Source organism: Centroberyx gerrardi, chromosome 21, assembly GCF_048128805.1.
Source record: "Centroberyx gerrardi isolate f3 chromosome 21, fCenGer3.hap1.cur.20231027, whole genome shotgun sequence".
NCBI classification, from domain to species: Eukaryota; Metazoa; Chordata; class Actinopteri; order Beryciformes; family Berycidae; genus Centroberyx; species Centroberyx gerrardi.
Window position 1 is genome coordinate 4957267 of NC_136017.1, and position 17246 is coordinate 4974512.

Sequence of the window (17246 nt, forward strand, 5' to 3'; positions counted from 1 at the left end):
AAGTTCAGGGTGTGTTTGTTTGGCAGTAAAGATAACGCCTCTCAACACTGATATTCACATTCACTTAATGTTCTTATGTTACCATGGAAACAGGGGCTGAAAAGGTCAGTCTTGTCAGTTGTCATCATTAAATATTTACATTTGACATTTACATTTTAGGCATTTTGCTGACGCTCCGTCCTGAAAATGAGCTTTAATTGCTTTTCACCAACATTACAAGTTTATCCAGGGAATAAAGGTAGAAACGTATTTATTTGTTTTTTTACAATCATGACTGACATTTCTGTCGCCCAATGGCTGTGCAGGCCTGACCTGGCAGGATGACATCACCCAGCTTATCATTGGCCGAGAGCTGAGTCACGTTCCTCACATCGGCCCGTCCTCCAAACTGTACGAGAAGTCGCCAAAACAGTAAGAAAACTCATTTTGAATTTACACATCATCGCCTCTGGTGTCGGGTGGAAAGAAAACCTTGTATCTCCAAAATAGAAACTAAGAAAAGCTTTTTTTAGTTTATCCAAATGGGGTTTTGAAAGATTTTCTCAACCCATAGAGAAGCATATAATTCTTCAATTGGAGTTAAAACTAAAAAGTCACCAAAACTGGAGTTAATAATAATAATAATAATAATGAATTTTATTTATATAGCACTCTATTAAAATACAACAAAATCTCAAGGTGCTTCACAGGAGATAAAATAAATGGACAATCAGTAAAACATTAAAACGGATCAATAAAACAATCATGCAATTATAAGCTTATATTAAAATAAAGTGAATAAAATTAGAGTTGGGACGGAAGTTTAAAATGCTAAGAGGTTTCCACTTGACAACAGCGACGTGCCACCTGGGAACGGGGGAATGTTTATGTGTGTAACTGTAAATCCAAATGTGTGAAGTGGGAGATAAATTGGTGCTCAACCTTCACTGGAGAAATAAAGGCAAAAAAAAAAATCTGGATATTTGCATATTTCATTTGAAACTGCAAGCTGCGATCACACAGCATTTCCCTAAAGAAGCAATTTGAGCTTGTTTTCCGAAAGAGAACTAACCTCAGAAGTTGTAGTTAGGATAATAACCATATTTGTAAAGCACTTTTCTCAACAGAAATGCTGTAATATAAAAGCAACAAAACAAGCCTGAAGACACACAACAATGTTCTGCTATACACTTAGACAGTACTGAGCAAAGACGCAATCTAAAAAACTGAAAAAAATAAAATTCAAACATTTTCATTATATCTGACACACTCATTCTACTTAAAAGCTTTAAAACTTTCTTGTTTTCCTTGTGGGGAAAATTGTACCCATAGTTCAGTCTCTGTGCAACTCTACTTACATACATAAGGAGTTTCCATCCAAAATGAGAGCAGCCATTTTGAACATGAATTGTTTGGATCTCCTTGATGAAGGCCGATGGCGAAACGCCATGGAGTGTTTTAAGTGTTTTTAAATGTCCCTCGATGAGCCCATGAAATAAAGGCTTTTTACATTTTTCTTTTGTTTCATTCAGCTTCACACTCCAAACCAAAGAGCACCTTTTTTGACACTGTGCACCATTTTTGTAGCACTCTTTTGCTCTTGTGCTTTGTCATGAGATATCCAATATTTGAAAAAAGGGACACCTGACACAATGATTGCTGGCACAAAATTTATGCAAATTCTGGTACTTTTAATGGATATATAACGTAACGTATATTCTCAGTTGACAAAATGATGATTCTGTAAGTGTATTTTATTCAATTTAACTTTTATTTAAGTATTTCCACTGTATTTCCAAGTACATAAAGTGCATGTGAAGTGATAAAAACTGTGATGAAACACAATAATAAAAACACAGAAAGAAGAGAAAAACGTAAAAATGTAAAAAACGCAAAAACCTCAAAGGGCTTATGAAAAGACTGGATTCTGTACATTTTACACAATGTCAGGTGATGTTTTCCCCCCAGAATCTACTGTATATACAGCAGTTTGAAATAGAAATCCTCCTCCAATCAAAATAAAGTTAGTCCTCCCATCTCGTTTCCCAGGTCCTCCAGGTCTGGGAGGGTCCGGGGGGCGGAGGAGGCGGCCGACCCCGAGCTGATGCAGCAGTACCTGGACTACATGGTGCTGGACCCCCCCCGCTCCTCCGTGCACATGCAGACGCCCCTGCTGGACCCCTACACCTACCGCCAGGTGGGAACACACACTGTGGACAGAATACAGTAGGGATGGGGCGATATGTCGAAATTCAAAATGTGACAATACGTATCGTGGGGCAGAAAAATGAATCGCGATATTATAGCTCCATTTTATTCTGCTGTAGTAATCACAAAGGAGACGCTTGACCATCACAGTTTCACAAGCTCTCCATCCAAATTATATTATTGTCACTTTGTAATGACGTTTTTAAATTGTTGCCAATGCCTGTGTCTCAGAAATAAACAGAATTCTGCACAGTCAGACTTATTTATTACATCGTATCGTGGTTGTATCAATATATTTCGTATAGTTTCCGGAGAAGTCCCGCCTCTCCATCGATCTGATTGGACAATAGAGAAAAAAAAATGACTGAGACCCAGACTAATGACGGTCTAAATGCTGTTTCAGAGGCTTTTCCACACTGACAAGAAGAACATTCTTTATGTAATTTTTTGGCATGATAAAGACCACATTCTTGGCACCTGGCCAAGTAATCGCAGAGTCATTGGTATTGATCTACAATCCTATCAACCCCCAGCAGATATACTGTATGGTGTATGATGATCACTTCATTTTATTTATTTAACTTTTATTTTACCAGGAAGTCTCGGGCAGCAGAAATCTTCCCCATTGCCCCTTGAAATCCCCTTTAAATCCCATTGTATGATTTTAAAAACATGTGCACCAATGTGAATTCATTCCTGACAAACTTACTTTCGGTTTTTGTCCTGTAATGTGTGTGTGTGTGTGTGTGTGTGTGTGTGTGTGTGTGTGTGTGTTGTTGCAGCAGCAGTACGGCTACCAGGAGGAAGAGGAGCGCTCCCTCAACTCCCTGGACGACAACCGGCCCTTCCCCCTCCTCGCCTCCTCTCCCCGCTCCGGATCCAGGGGAAACCCTCTGGACCGGGACCGCCAGCTCCTCCAGGACCTGGTGTCCCTCTACCTCTCCTCCTCTTCCTCCCCCTCCTCCTCCTCCTCCTCTTCTTCATCTTCCTCCTCCCTGTCCCGCCACAGGGGGGCAGTAGCAGCAGCTGCAGGTCTCCCCGCTTCCTCTTCTTCCTCTTCCTCATCGTCCTCCTCCTCCTCTTCTTTCTTCCCGGAGCTGGACTTCCCGCTGGACTACGGCGAGGACTACATTTCCCAGCAGGCCCAGGGAAGCAAGCAGCAGCAGGAGGAGCAGGAGGAGAAGAAGGAGAAGCAGAACGACTACGATTCGCTGGCAGGGCTGGACGGTGAGAGTTAAAGTTTGAGTTTGATGCTTTTCAAGTTGTATTATATTATCACAGAACCACAAAATGTTTCCTTATCCCCAGAAATTCCCCTTGGTCATTACTCTCATAATCACCTTTACTGTCATTCTCAATTCATTTTCATTTTAATTCTTTTTTTTCATGTCCACACTGTTTGATTGACAGGTGACCGTTACCAGCTTCCACAGAGAAAAAACAAAAAGATTTGATCGCTTTATTGTAGAACTTTATTGTCCCATAAGGGACAATAAAGTTGATAAAACTAGACAGGGAGTCAATATCTGCATATAGTCCAATAAGAAAAAGTCACTAATTTGTGCAAAATATGAAGTTTTTAGACAGGCATTAGACATAAGATCCCAAGATCAGACAGTTGAATCAATACTTGTGAGCATGGACATCTATTCTGTTCTATTCTATTCTATTCTATTCTATTCTATTCAGTCAATATCTCCTCATAGTCCAATAAGAAAGTCACTAATTTGTGCAAAATATGTACGTTTTTAGACAGGCATGAGACTTAAGATCCTAAGTTCAGACAGTTGAATCAATAATTGCGAGCATGAACATCTATTCTATTCTATTCTATTCTATTCTATTCTATTCAGCCAATATCTCCTTATAGTACAATAAAAAAGTCATTAATTTGTGCAAAATATGAAGTTTTTAGACAGGCACAAGACTTAAAATCTTCTATTCTATTCTATTCTGTTCTACTCTACTCTACTCTACTCTACTCTACTCTACTCTGTTGTGTGTGCAGAGCGCTCGCTGCAGAGGCTGGCTCTGCTGCTGGATCACTACGGTCTGGACATGAAGGATTTGTCCCCCGAGCAGCGGGACAACCTGCCGGCCGCTCTGAAGCAGCTGCAGCTGGACAGCTCCTACTCCGCCAAAGGTCGGCTTTTACAGGTCGCATCACCATGACATCATCACCAGGGGGCGGAGCTATCGGTTGTTGTGACCTCTTGTCTACCCAACCAGTTAGTAGGGATGGGGCGATCTGCTTATCTCACGATACGATTCGATACGCGATATGGGGTTCAGGATTCAATAAAACCACAAGATGATGTGATAAATAAAGGTTCAATGACAACAAAGTCTGTACAGAATTATGTTTATTTCTGAGACACAGATCTTTCCAGCAACGCTATTGGCTCACTAGAATGTAAACAACAATACATCATTTGACTGTTTTTGTTTTATTTTAAAAAAAATCCGTACAATATTTATTGGTGTGGCTCTATATTTGAACACCTGCTTGATTGAAGTAGTGATGACGATATACATGTTTTTGTCTTTATCATTCAGATAAATTCCAGAACAATGCTGGCGCACGAAAGAAGGTGAGGATGTAATGTTTATTTTTTCGGAAAAAAGATCACAGCCTTTCCTTGTGTCTGGACATTGTGGCTCAAACTCTCCTCAGACACGTATTCATCATTAAAAAATAGTCAGAAATTGCATTATAATGAATCAGTAGTGGCTCAGCGTGTTTCTAATGCCTTCTTTCGTCTCGCCCTCAGATTGCAGAAGGTACAATGACATTCAAGACGGACAAGGCTCCGGCGGGGGACGTGTCCTCCGGTCCGGCCGCCGCCCCTGAAGCCCCGCCCCCTGCGCTCAAGTCCCCTAAACCGGAGGCCCTTCCAGCTCCCATCCAGAAGGAGAAAACCCCCGCCGCCGCCGCGAAGGAGGAGAGACTGGGAGAGAAGGAGCCGGCTGCCGTCAAAGCAGAGGAGGAGTACGGCTACATCGTCACCAACCAAAGGTAAACTCATCCTCCTGCACACGTTTCCATCAAACACAGCGTCTACATGTGTGTGAGTGAATGTGGCGTCAAGTCATGGATGTGCAGTTTTTTTTTTACGTCTTTTCATGTAGTGAGAGATTGGAGTGTGTGTGTGTGTGTGTGCAAGAGAGTGAAAGAGGATAACAGTGGAGAGTGAGACAGAGACAGAGAGGTGTGTGTGTAGGAGTGTCTGGGTGTGAGTATATGAGTGTGTGAGTGTGTGTGTGTGTGTCGCTCAACAAAGTATCCTTCCCCCTCGACTTTTTGCACATTTTCCTCTGCTGCAAAATTATTTAAAGAGGAACTAAACACACCTGTAGGTACTCTATAAAAGGTGACATCATCTGGCACCAAAGATCAGCCAATAGCAGATGACCAGTTCAGTACCCTACTTTTAACCACAGATTTGGGTTTGGGGTTTAGTTACTCTTTAACAATGCATTGATTTTTGCATTAATTTGTTTGTTTGTTAAACTTTATCACTAATAAACGTGGAAAATTGCCAGTAGCAGTTACCACCAACCAAATTCTGTTAAATTTTGGCTGCAGCTGGTGATCTTTTCTACTCTACCAGCCGCTTTGGCAAGTAACCAACAATTATTTGAAGGTACTGAATACTAAAAAATATATTCTAAGGTACATATGAGGAAGTAAATGAATGAATTCCCCCAAAGAAAAACCACAGCATGTAAAAAGCCTTTATTATAGTGGCTGCATAATAAAAACAGCAACCAACGCGTATCGACCAAGAACTGCTCTTCGTCAAAGTCGGAGTTCCTTTCTTATTCTTTTTTCAAGGTCCTGAATACTATTTTTGAGCGACAGTGTGCCTGTGTGTGCGTCTGCCCGCCTGAGCGCCTGCATATATGTGTGTGTGTGTTAGTGTGTGTGTATGAATGTGTGTGTTTCCCTGCAGCCCCCTCAGTCTGAACGACGGGGTGCGACTGCTGCAGCTCCTGGCAGAGAGGATCCGCCTCTCCACCGGCTCCTTCATCAACATCAGGTAGGACGAAGGGCAGAGCGGCGGTCAGAAGCTCCTCCCCCTCCACCCCGCCCCCACCCGAAAACCCCCCAACCTGCTCGCCCCTGCCGCCCGCCCCCCCCCCTCTCCCAGCAGAGCATATGGTTGAAGGCTATATTTCGCTGTGGTTTACTTGCTTGGCTTCCATCGTACCGTCCTTCCACGCTGCGAGCAACATGATCAACTAATCACCGGACGTCCGGTTCTGCTGAGCGACTGATGTGTGGAGCAACGTGATTTCACAAAACGAGATCACGTGGTGAAACGAGATCACGTGGTGAAACGAGCACAAAGTCTGAAATGCAGATTTACCTGCTGTGAACACGAATTATGTAAAAAATTACGTTCCTCCACCATGAACTGGATTCTGTGACAAAACGTGTCTCCTCCTACGTGTCTCCTTCTACGTGTCTCCTTCTACGTGTCTCCTTCTGCGTATCTCCTCCTACGTGTCTCCTTCTACGTGTCTCCTCCTGCGTGTCTCCTTCTGCGTGTCTCCTTCTACGTGTCTCCTCCTACGTGTCTCCTCCTACGTGTCTCCTTCTACGTGTCTCCTCCTACGTGTCTCCTCCTACGTGTCTCCTTCTACGTGTCTCCTTCTGCGTGTCTCCTCCTACGTGTCTCCTTCTACGTGTCTCCTCCTACTTGTCTCCTTCTACGTGTCTCCTTCTACGTGTCTCCTTCTGCGTATCTCCTCCTACGTGTCTCCTCCTACGTGTCTCCTCCTACGTGTCTCCTCCTACGTGTCTCCTTCTGCGTGTCTCCTTCTGCGTGTCTCCTTCTGCGTATCTCCTCCTACGTGTCTCCTCCTACGTGTCTCCTTCTACGTGTCTCCTTCTGCGTGTCTCCTCCTACGTGTCTCCTTCTACGTGTCTCCTCCTACTTGTCTCCTTCTACGTGTCTCCTTCTACGTGTCTCCTTCTGCGTATCTCCTCCTACGTGTCTCCTCCTACGTGTCTCCTCCTACGTGTCTCCTCCTACGTGTCTCCTTCTGCGTGTCTCCTTCTGCGTGTCTCCTTCTACGTGTCTCCTTCTGCGTATCTCCTCCTACGTATCTCCTTCTACGTGTCTCCTTCTGCGTATCTCCTCCTACGTGTCTCCTCCTACGTGTCTCCTTCTGCGTGTCTCCTTCTGCGTGTCTCCTTCTACGTGTCTCCTTCTGCGTATCTCCTCCTACGTATCTCCTCCTACGTGTCTCCTTCTACGTGTCTCCTCCTACGTGTCTCCTCCTACGTGTCTCCTTCTACGTGTCTCCTCCTACGTGTCTCCTCCTACGTGTCTCCTCCTACGTGTCTCCTCCTACGTGTCTCCTCCTACGTAATTTGGTGTAAACAAGTCATGTTCATTCCATGTATTTGTGTGACATCAGGTTAGTGTGGACAGTTAACAAACAGATACAGTTGTTTTCCATTCATGACATCCTACAGGGGTATCTATGCTAAAAATAACAAAACAAGTAAGCATGTTGTCCCGCCCCCTTTAGGCCAATCAGCGCAGTTTATAAAAACACTGGAACATAGTAATGACACACATTAATCCCCAAAGTTTCGTCAAAATCCAAGCAGTGCCGTCTGAGATATTCTGCGGCTGGATGGACCGGGGTTTGAGCGATTGTCCCTCCCCTGATTTCATCATGGGACAATACGAACTTCCTACAAAAGTGGAACATTGCTGCCTCAGATGTCTTCTGACCTTTGCCCCCCTTGTTCGGTCCTCCTTCTGCATACAGTGTTTGTTGACTGTTAAGTGTAGCTGGTGAATTGTGAAAGCTACTAGCTGTACGGTGCATTAAGGTGTGTAGTGTGGTTGAGAAGCATAGTGTGGTGATTTTGTGAAAAGGATTCTCTGCACTGCCGCTGTCTTCCCTCTCAACTCTGCATATCCTCCTTCCTGCCCGGCCTAATCTCTTGCTTTCCAACGACCTCTGACCTTTGACCCCAAAAGTGAAAACCTATGTCGGTTTTCACTTCCTGGCCAAGATGCAAAGTCAAAAAAATCTCTGTGTCTTCAAAAATCGGAATTTTTCTTTGCCTCCCTGTTCCAGTTAAGTTTATATGGAGAGAAATTGGACTCAAAACTATTGATGAATTTGTGTGTAATGATCCATAAATAAGAGAAACATCACAAATGTGTTGAATCTGCATTTGTGGATCAAGTGACATGCGCACATTCAGTGACGCAAGTTTGAGACTTCCCTCTTTTATTTTTTTGGTTTGGAGAGATATGTTTGTGGACAGTAAAACACATTTGTAATGTTTCTCTTATTTATGGATCATTATACACAAATTTGTCAATAGTTTTGAGTCCAATCTCTCTCCATAGGTTCATAATCCCCGTTTTAGGTGAAAATTGACGTGTTGCGGCTTGGCCAGAAAGCAACAACAACTAGCCTCCATCCCCCATAATGCCTTGCAGGGGGGATAAAACACCCAGTCATGATGTGGGGTGTGGTTTGCCCATGCCAGCATCCCCTAACCTTCCCCCTGTCCCACTATCTCATTCATATTTTACATTTTAGACATTTAGCTGTTGCTCTTACCCAGCAGAAAGTTTAAGGTTAAATTCCCAGGTTTCTAAAATAAGCTTCAGTTCTTAGATCACCAACGTTACAAGCAGCCAGTGATTTCTCCCGCTCTACCACAGCAGGCTGTATGACTCATGTTTCTCTGGTACTCTTGTGTGTTTCGTCTGCAGTGTGGTCGGGCCGGCGCTGACCTTCCGCATCCGACCGAACTCCCGGAACCTGACGGCCGAAGATGTGGCTGGGAAAGCCGGTACGTCTCGTAACTATCCACGGAAAAATCCACCCTACAACAGTTGAGCACTTAAAAAAAAACAGCTTTGATAGCGGAGTTTGATATCAGAAAATGTTTCAGCGATCTAAAACATCAGCGGTAAACGTCAGGTTTTGGTGTCAGTCCCTCAGAATCAAAGAGCGAGGGCTTCTTTCTAGAGCCGCCATTTTGCACCGAGAGACGTTCAACAATCATACAGGGAGAAACCCATCGTAGAAGAGGAGAGAGACCAGTTTCTCCACCCACAGGAGCAGGAGAGAGACCAGAATGCAATGCGGCAGAGAGACGGGTTGGGGTTTGAGTATGGAGCGTGGCTTTTCTTGACTGGAGAAATATCGCTATCACTCTCTTCACCTTCATGTATAACCCACAGCTGAATGCAACAAGTTCAGGCCTGTTTTCTGGGGGGCATCGAAAGGCATTCTGGGAAATGTAGGAAATCACTGACTGCAGTAGAAGTAGACGAGGCAGGTTGAGGGAAAGTGGGTTCACCAAAAAAGTAAATTTACAACCCTCCATCACAAAATAACTGAACATCACAGATTGATGATATATAACAGTACGTATAAACCTGGCTTGGGTGTTAAAGGACAAAGGGAGGTGGGTGAAAGAGTGAATTTCTTTGGGAATTTCTTTCTATTTTTTTTAATGTTTTTTGTCACTCACTATTATTGTTGTGCGTCTTTATTCACCCAGTTGGAGAGAAGAACTTCCTGGAGTCTGAGACGGGCCTGAAGATCCTGCAGAGCGGAGTTGGAGAGGTGGGTGCTGTGTTGGGCCTGGCTGGGTGCTGATGTGGGAGTTTGACCCACGAAACATGAAGGAAGTTGATCGTCTCATAGCAGTTAGTAGGTGAAGTTATGATGAGATGGGATGAGCAAGATGATGGTGGAAATGAAGAAAAGGTCTGTGTGTGTGTGTGTGTGTGTTGGGGGTCAGTGGGTGCAATCAGCAATATCTCTATAATCCTAATCTTTTTGTGCTATTAATGCTATTATTATTGTATTACTGCTACTAAATACTCATACTGTCACCACTACTACTGCTACTAATAAGTGTACATACTGCTACTACTACTACTGCTATTATACTATTACCACTAGCCTACTACTACAATAATAATAGTAGTATTGTAACATCATTATCAACATGGCATTTCATTATCTTGTGGTGTCTTCCCTTCACTGCGGTTACAACCAACTGTGGTTTTCATTTTTTGTTTTATTTTTTATTTTTTAACTGATAAACCGACCCACATGTCGTTCTGTCCTGAAGGCGCTCAGAGGTCAGTCAAGCCAGACAGTGTTAGACAGAATAACACCGGTAGTTAAACGATTGATTTGGCCCGTCAAAATAAAAGCATCACATTTGTCACTTATGGAAAATTGCTATTTAAAAAAAAAAAAGGAAGGAAGGAAGAATATTAGTATTGTGTACAGAAGGGCAAAAAGAAACGACTCTGCAGAGAACACTGCTTTGTGCCATAATAGCCTATGACTAATTTGCACTGCGTGTACAAATTTGCACTTTGCACTTTTGCATATTTTCTTGCTCTTCTTGCTCATCCTCCTGCCATTTATTATTATTTTTTTTATTGCTTTGGGATCGATTGTCTTTTCTTTTTTTTTGTATTTGTGTTGTGTCTGTGTTGTCATTGTGTTTTTATTGTGCCTTGCTGCAGACTGAAGTTCCCTCGTGGACAATAAAGTGAACTAACCTGAACTGAAAAATCATAACAAAATACTCAGTTGAATCATTACATTAAATAGATAAAATGACGCTGTAGCTGTAAAATAGCTAATGGGATTGTATTGTGTTAATGGAATGAAATAGTTCCTTATGGATGGGTGAATTTAAGACTAAAAAAATAATATTTGATAGCTTAAGTTACAAAAAAGATTTCTCCTTAAATATATTCTTTGTCTACTTTATTCTTTTGGTACTTTATTTTCACGTGTTCCTCAATTATGCTTTTATTTTGAAAGTAGTCACCGGAAGTCTACTTTCCTTTAACTCGTGCCAACTTGACACTGGTGTTTTACATGCTACTGAATGTATGTGAATCCAGCAGCGTAATTACGTTGTAAAAATGTACGATATACGACGCAAAGAAGGCTCGGTCTGCATCGTGCGTTAGGTGAGTGAAGATAAAGACTATAATCGCCTCATTATTTCTTTATTATTCATGTATAATTTCCATTTCAGCAGCTAACGGAGCAAACGGTTACAGATGAATATTACTGAATGGAGTTGTTGAATTTGTTAGAGATGAACGCGTTATGGTTCCCAATAGTAGGCTATTCCTATAATATTTCTATTGGGATTTACACTGTGTCTGTAGGCTACTCTATAGTGAATTTATATCTTACTTATTGCCTTTTTTTATCACCTATAATATGTCTATAGTATTCCTATCATATTCCTATAGGGACATAGGCTATAGTGTATTTTAGGTACTTAATAGTGAGTTTTTAATGACATTATTGTGCTTAATGGTAGTTTTTAATCTCCTATGGAATCACTAAAGGATATTCTGTGAATTTGCTGTATTTTTGACGAATAGTAGCTGCATGATATTTGTTTAGTATCCTTCTAAAATGTATTATAGGGATTTCAACAGTTATTTTATAGATATGGTGACAACTTCTGCATGTATTTTAAGGAAAGTTTATTGGTCTATTTTATGTTGTACGCCTTTTATGAGTGCCTTTAATGAAATGAACCAACTTGGCTGTGGCTTTAGCCCTTATAAATAAAAAGAAACAAAAGTAATTTAGCTCATGGAAGAATAATAGCTAAATAATTGTGAGGAAATCTGTATCTGTTTTTATTATAAATGTGTGATAATTGTTATTGCAGCCTGTTTCCCTCTAAAACAGTGAAGCAGCAGTGGTCAAGCCTTTATGTAGGTCATCCATTTTCTTCATCCTGTTCCTTCTTTTACCTCTCCCTCCGTCTTTATCTCCTCACACACACACACACACACACACACACACACTACCCCACTGGGGCCCCTTCATAATAGCAGGTGAAGTGCCCCTTCCCCTCCCAGCCCAAACCCTAATGTCTCTCAGATAGGCTCTATAGCCCCAAATACCACACACACACACACACACACACACACATACACACACACACACACACACACACACACACACATGTACACACACACACACACACACACACACACACACACACACACACACACACACAGAGCGCCTCACATTCCTGGGGCCCACGGAGAGGAAGGCGGAGGTCTGGAGGTCAAGACAGACAATTCATCCAAGGGGAAGAGTGAAAGAGGAGAGGAGAGGAAAAAGAAGGAGAGATCAAGGAGGAGAAAAGAGAAGGAGAGGAGGGAAGAAAAGGAGAGGAAAGGAGAGAAGAAAGGGAGGGGGAGGAAAGGGGAGAAGGAGAGAGGAGTGAAGAGAAGAGGAGAAAAGAAAAGCAGGGGAGAGGAGGGAAAGTCGGGTGAGAAGGAGAGGAGAGAAAGGGAGAGGAGAGGAGAAAAGGAGAAGAGTGAGGACGAGAAATGAAAAGAAGAGGAGGAAACGAGAGAAAAGGGGAGGTGAAAGGGAGAGCAGAGGAAAGGGAAGAAAAGGGGATGAGAGAACGTGAGGGATGAGAAGGAAAGGAATGAAGAGAAGAGGAGAAAAGAAAAGGAGATGAAAGGAAAGCAGAGGAGAGAAGAAAATGGGAGAGGAGAGGAGAGAAATGGAGAAAAGAAAAGGAGATGAGAGGAAAATAAAGGAGAGAAGAAAATGGGAGAGGAGAAGAAAGAACAGAAGAGGAGAGAAAAAAAGGAGAGAAGAAGAGATGAGATAATGAGATGAAAGTGGCGCAGGAAAGAGGAGAGAAGAAGAGGAGAGAGGGAGGGGACAAAGAGGAGTGGAGAGAAAGGGAGGGAGGAGGAGGAGGAGAGATGAAGGAGGGAGGAGGAGGAGAGATGAAGGGAGGAGGAGGAGGAGAGAGATGAAGGAGGTAAAGGGTAGAAGGCCAGGAGAGGAGAGAGGAGGCGAGAGATGAAAGACAGCAGAAATAATTGGATGGTCATGCTGAGGCACCGCAGTGTCAGGAGGGCTCTGCATGCCTCACACACACACACACACACACACACACACACACACACACACACACACACACACACACACACACACACGGTCGCCAACTAAATCCACACAGTCCATATTAGAAAAGCCTCTAAACGAACCGTTTGGACTTTCGTAACTTTGAGGCATCACAAAGGTTCGCTCATTATCATTTTTGTAAGAAATAATAGTTTAACAGTAGTCTTCTTCCTCCTCCCCCTCCTCCTCCTCCTCTTCCTCCTCCTCCTCCTCCTCCTCCTCCCCCTCCTCCTCCTCCTCTTCCTCCTCCTCCTCCTCCTCCTCCTCCTCCTCCCCCCCTCCTCCTCCTCCTCCTCCCCCTTCTCCTCCTCCTCCTCCTCCTCCTCCTCCTCCTCCTCCTCCTCCTCCTCCTCTCCCAGCCCTTCTGCTCACACTTCCCTTCATTGAACTGTAGCTAGTTATGTCCGCCTCATTAAGTAATTAGGTGTTCAAAAATGTGTGTGTGTGTGTGTGTGTGTGTGTGTGTGTGTGTGTGTGTGCTGCATGGGATTGTAAGCATCTGTAGAGAGGGACAAGGGAATGACTGAGGTTCTACTTTTGTCCTAAAACATGCTCCACTTTCAGCTGTTTCTATACGTGGGATTCAAGTAGTTTTTGACCGCTAACTTGAAACTGCCGTCTGTTCTGGAGCAAAGGGGAAACTGGTTGTGATTCTTTTGGTTTCTATCAGGAAAGTCAGAGTTCCCTCGAAAAAACTCTCTCTTTGTACTCACAAACACATTTTCAAGTTAGCGGTCAAATTATATAATTTTCTTATAGGGCTGCACAATATTGACCAAAAAAATCATATTGCTATTTTTGCTTTTTGCTCGATATTGCGATATGAAGTTCGTGTGGAGACAGATTTCTCAATAAAATGTATTTTTCAAGAATTTAGAAAATGCTAAAAAGGTGTGGGGGGGCAGACAATGAAATGCTAATGCTAAAAATGTGGTCAGTGTGAATGTAATAAAAGCTTTAACATGCAACTTGATCTGTAAACCAGAGATTCTGCACAACAATCGAAAGGCTTGTTTCAGAAGTTATGTGAGGAAGAAAAAAGCATTGGTCAATTTTTGTTCAACTGTGGTCCTGTGCCCTATTGTTATTGATTGGAGAATCATTAATGATGATAATCTGATTTAGTTGATTTAGTTGGTTGTAGCCTTGCAGTTAGAGAAGCAGGTTGTGACCAGGAAGGTTGCTGAACCGAATCCCCAGACTTGCTGTGGAGAGAGAATGAGAAGTGTGTGTGTGTGTTCCTCAACAAACACCTTCTGGTTGCTCTTGAGCAAGGCAGCAAACCCCTAATTGCTCCAGTGCAGCTGCTCAGTGTCCGACAGTAGAAGTCTGTGGTTGTACTGGGCAGCTCCCAGTCTGACTGTGTGGAACTGTATGAATGTGAAGCAGGGAGGTGCTGAAAATAGAGCAAGATAAATAAACGGACTGCTAACTTTTTAGTCCTTTCATTCACAAATCTAGATTGTAAGGCAGTGGATCTCAACTGGTTTAAATTAAACCAGCTGCCGGCCAAAAGCTGGTACAGTTTTTCTGCTCTACCAGCCATTCTTGCAGGTAACCAACCATAGTTTGGAGGTCTTTTTCTGTTCTGTCTGGCTGGTAAAACAGACAGGTGAAGACACACAGCAGCAGCTCTGCAGCCAGTGGACAAAGAAGTTAATTTCCTGCTGGTCGGGATCCAGGAATGGGAATCAAAACAGTCTGACGGGGTTGTGCACAAACAACAGATTTGATGAAGGAGGGATATGATGTTATTCAATATGCTGGGGCATGATATCATGTCCAAGGCCAGTTGAGTCCTGACATGAAACCTCTGATGTAATGCTTTCTGTCTCTCTTATCATCTTTCTCTGTCTCTTCATCTCCCTTCATCTCTCTCTTTCTCGTTATCTCTCCCCGCAGAGGAATGACGGGAAGGCGTTGCCCCTGGCGACCCGGGTCCAGCCCGGCTCCCGCTGGGTGTTTGCCACGCTGGTGGCCATCGCCTGCGTGGGCGGCGTCCTGGTGGCGGCCATGACCATCGCCTGCCTGCGTCACCACGCCCATCGCCTGGCCGCCGAGAAGCTGGGCCTGGGGCCGGAGGGAGGGGCCATCACACACCAGGAGTACCAGGTCAGTCGTAACACCTGTTAGTCCGCCTGTCCGCTGGGAACCCCTCTAACCCAGCTGTCAGTGAAAAATGAAGTCTAGGGTCAGAGGCTTAAAGGTGCCATGTGTCACATTTTAAACATCAATATATCAGTGTCAAATTAATTGTGATATCTTTGCATAATTACTGTAAACAAATGAGTCAATGTTGGAGACGATTGGTCGCCTCTATCTCACACCAGTGGTATTGTTAGTGCTGGTGTTTCTCCACATTAAGACTACATTTCCCATAAGCCCCGTTGATTCCTGACACAAAGAGGATGCTGCTGCTTGCCCCTCCCCTCCGGCCCCCCCTGGCTTTGCTTTGTGTTTGTTTTGAAGAACAAGAAGAAGGATAAGCAGGGTTCCCACGGGTTGTGAAAATCTCTGAAAGTGGATTTGAGATAAATAAATAAAGGCCTTAAGTTTCTGAAAATGAACGGATCGACTTTTCTATTGAAATGCAGCTCCCTCTGTCCTAGGATCAACTCTTCGCACCCTGAGGAAAACCCTGCGATGGAGATTTGTGTTGATGAAGCAGCAGATTTAATATGACTGATTTCTCAGTGATGGTCCCATTTGTTTACAGTAATTATACTAATGACTCAAAATGAATGTGGTGATGATTTATTGATGTTAATCCATGCATGTAAACCAAACCCACTCCCACAAAAATCAGTTATTGTGTATAATGACTCTCTTATTTTTTTTCAAAACAGAAGTGAAGTGATAAAACACAGTGATTAAAGACTGAAAGATGAGAAAAACGTACATATTTCTGTATATGAAATAACTCAACAAGCAAATACACACCTGCCAAAAACTGACAAAATGCAAAACTGACTTTTCGCCTCCCATCCCCTCCAGGACTTGTGTCGTCAGCACATGGCGTCCAAAGGCGCCTTTGGACGCCTGGAAGCAGCCGCTCTGGGAGCCGTGGGAGGATCGGGCGGAGGAGGAGGAGGAGGAGCTGGAGGAGGAGGAGGAGGAGGAGGAGCAGGAGGAGGAGGAGGAGGCACCGACACGTCCCGGGTCAGCAGCGTGTCGTCCCAGTTCAGCGACGGGGCCCAGGCCAGCCCCAGCTCCCACAGCAGCACCCCGTCCTGGTGCGAGGAGCCGGCCCAGGCCAACATGGACATCTCCACTGGTCACATGATACTGGTCAGTAGCCCGGCGTCCGGGTCTGTCTCCTGAAATCATTACATGAATTTATGGATAAAACGATAATTCCCGATTGTTATGCGGTCACAGGTATTGACCTCTTCCACCGTGCCGCTCCCGCTGGTGGCTCCATCATTTCAAATGCATGTTTCACGGCCAAGCTTTGTTCAAACCACACAAATTTGATTTAAAATTCTAGTCAAGATGCCAAGGTTTCCAAAGATACCAAATATGTCATGATGGATTACAGGTTGTGTATAAAATGATGCACAAGACATCTAGATTTTTTCCATTTGATGTAATGGTGCAGCCATAAAAAAAATGGCACCAATTTGAATATTTCACTCAGTCAAGCGTTGGAACGAGCAGATACACAATATGTTTGTGACACTGTTGTACAGTTTGGAAAAAAAGTTTCTTCTAAGGGGAAATTGAAGGGAAATCAGGGTGCAAGGGGTTGAAGTGATCTTCAACTTTTTCATATCTGTTTTGCTACTCTCTGTCACTGATTGATACCATGCAGTAATAACTTATAGCCAGTTCATGAACACTTTTACGCTTACTTTTCACAAGTGGTCTTTTTTATATATCTTTGTCCTGCAAATAAAGGCATTTTCTGAAATATAAGTTAAGCATTTTAAGTTAAAACATGAAAATCACAAGGTTTTTACCTGATTACCAGGCTTCCCTTGGAAAAAGAGGTGTTTGTATCTCAACGGGACCGACCTGGTTAAATACAGGTTAAATTAAATTAAATTAAAATTATTGGTATTCTATGAGTATTCAACTAA

At 43.4% G+C, this 17246-nt stretch overlaps 1 protein-coding gene across 1 annotated transcript in view; it reads left to right on the forward strand.

The window, feature by feature from the left end:
* ptprnb (protein tyrosine phosphatase receptor type Nb) overlaps positions 1-17246 on the forward strand; it is a 41874-nt gene that overhangs the window by 13695 nt on the left and 10933 nt on the right. The window contains exons 4-14 of the mRNA XM_078291075.1: positions 306-411; positions 2029-2176; positions 2973-3414; positions 4196-4330; positions 4744-4778; positions 4959-5203; positions 6141-6227; positions 8940-9019; positions 9737-9801; positions 15070-15279; positions 16162-16455. Coding sequence (XP_078147201.1) covers positions 306-411; positions 2029-2176; positions 2973-3414; positions 4196-4330; positions 4744-4778; positions 4959-5203; positions 6141-6227; positions 8940-9019; positions 9737-9801; positions 15070-15279; positions 16162-16455 — 1847 coding nt within the window. The remainder of the gene's footprint in view (positions 1-305; positions 412-2028; positions 2177-2972; positions 3415-4195; positions 4331-4743; positions 4779-4958; positions 5204-6140; positions 6228-8939; positions 9020-9736; positions 9802-15069; positions 15280-16161; positions 16456-17246) is intronic.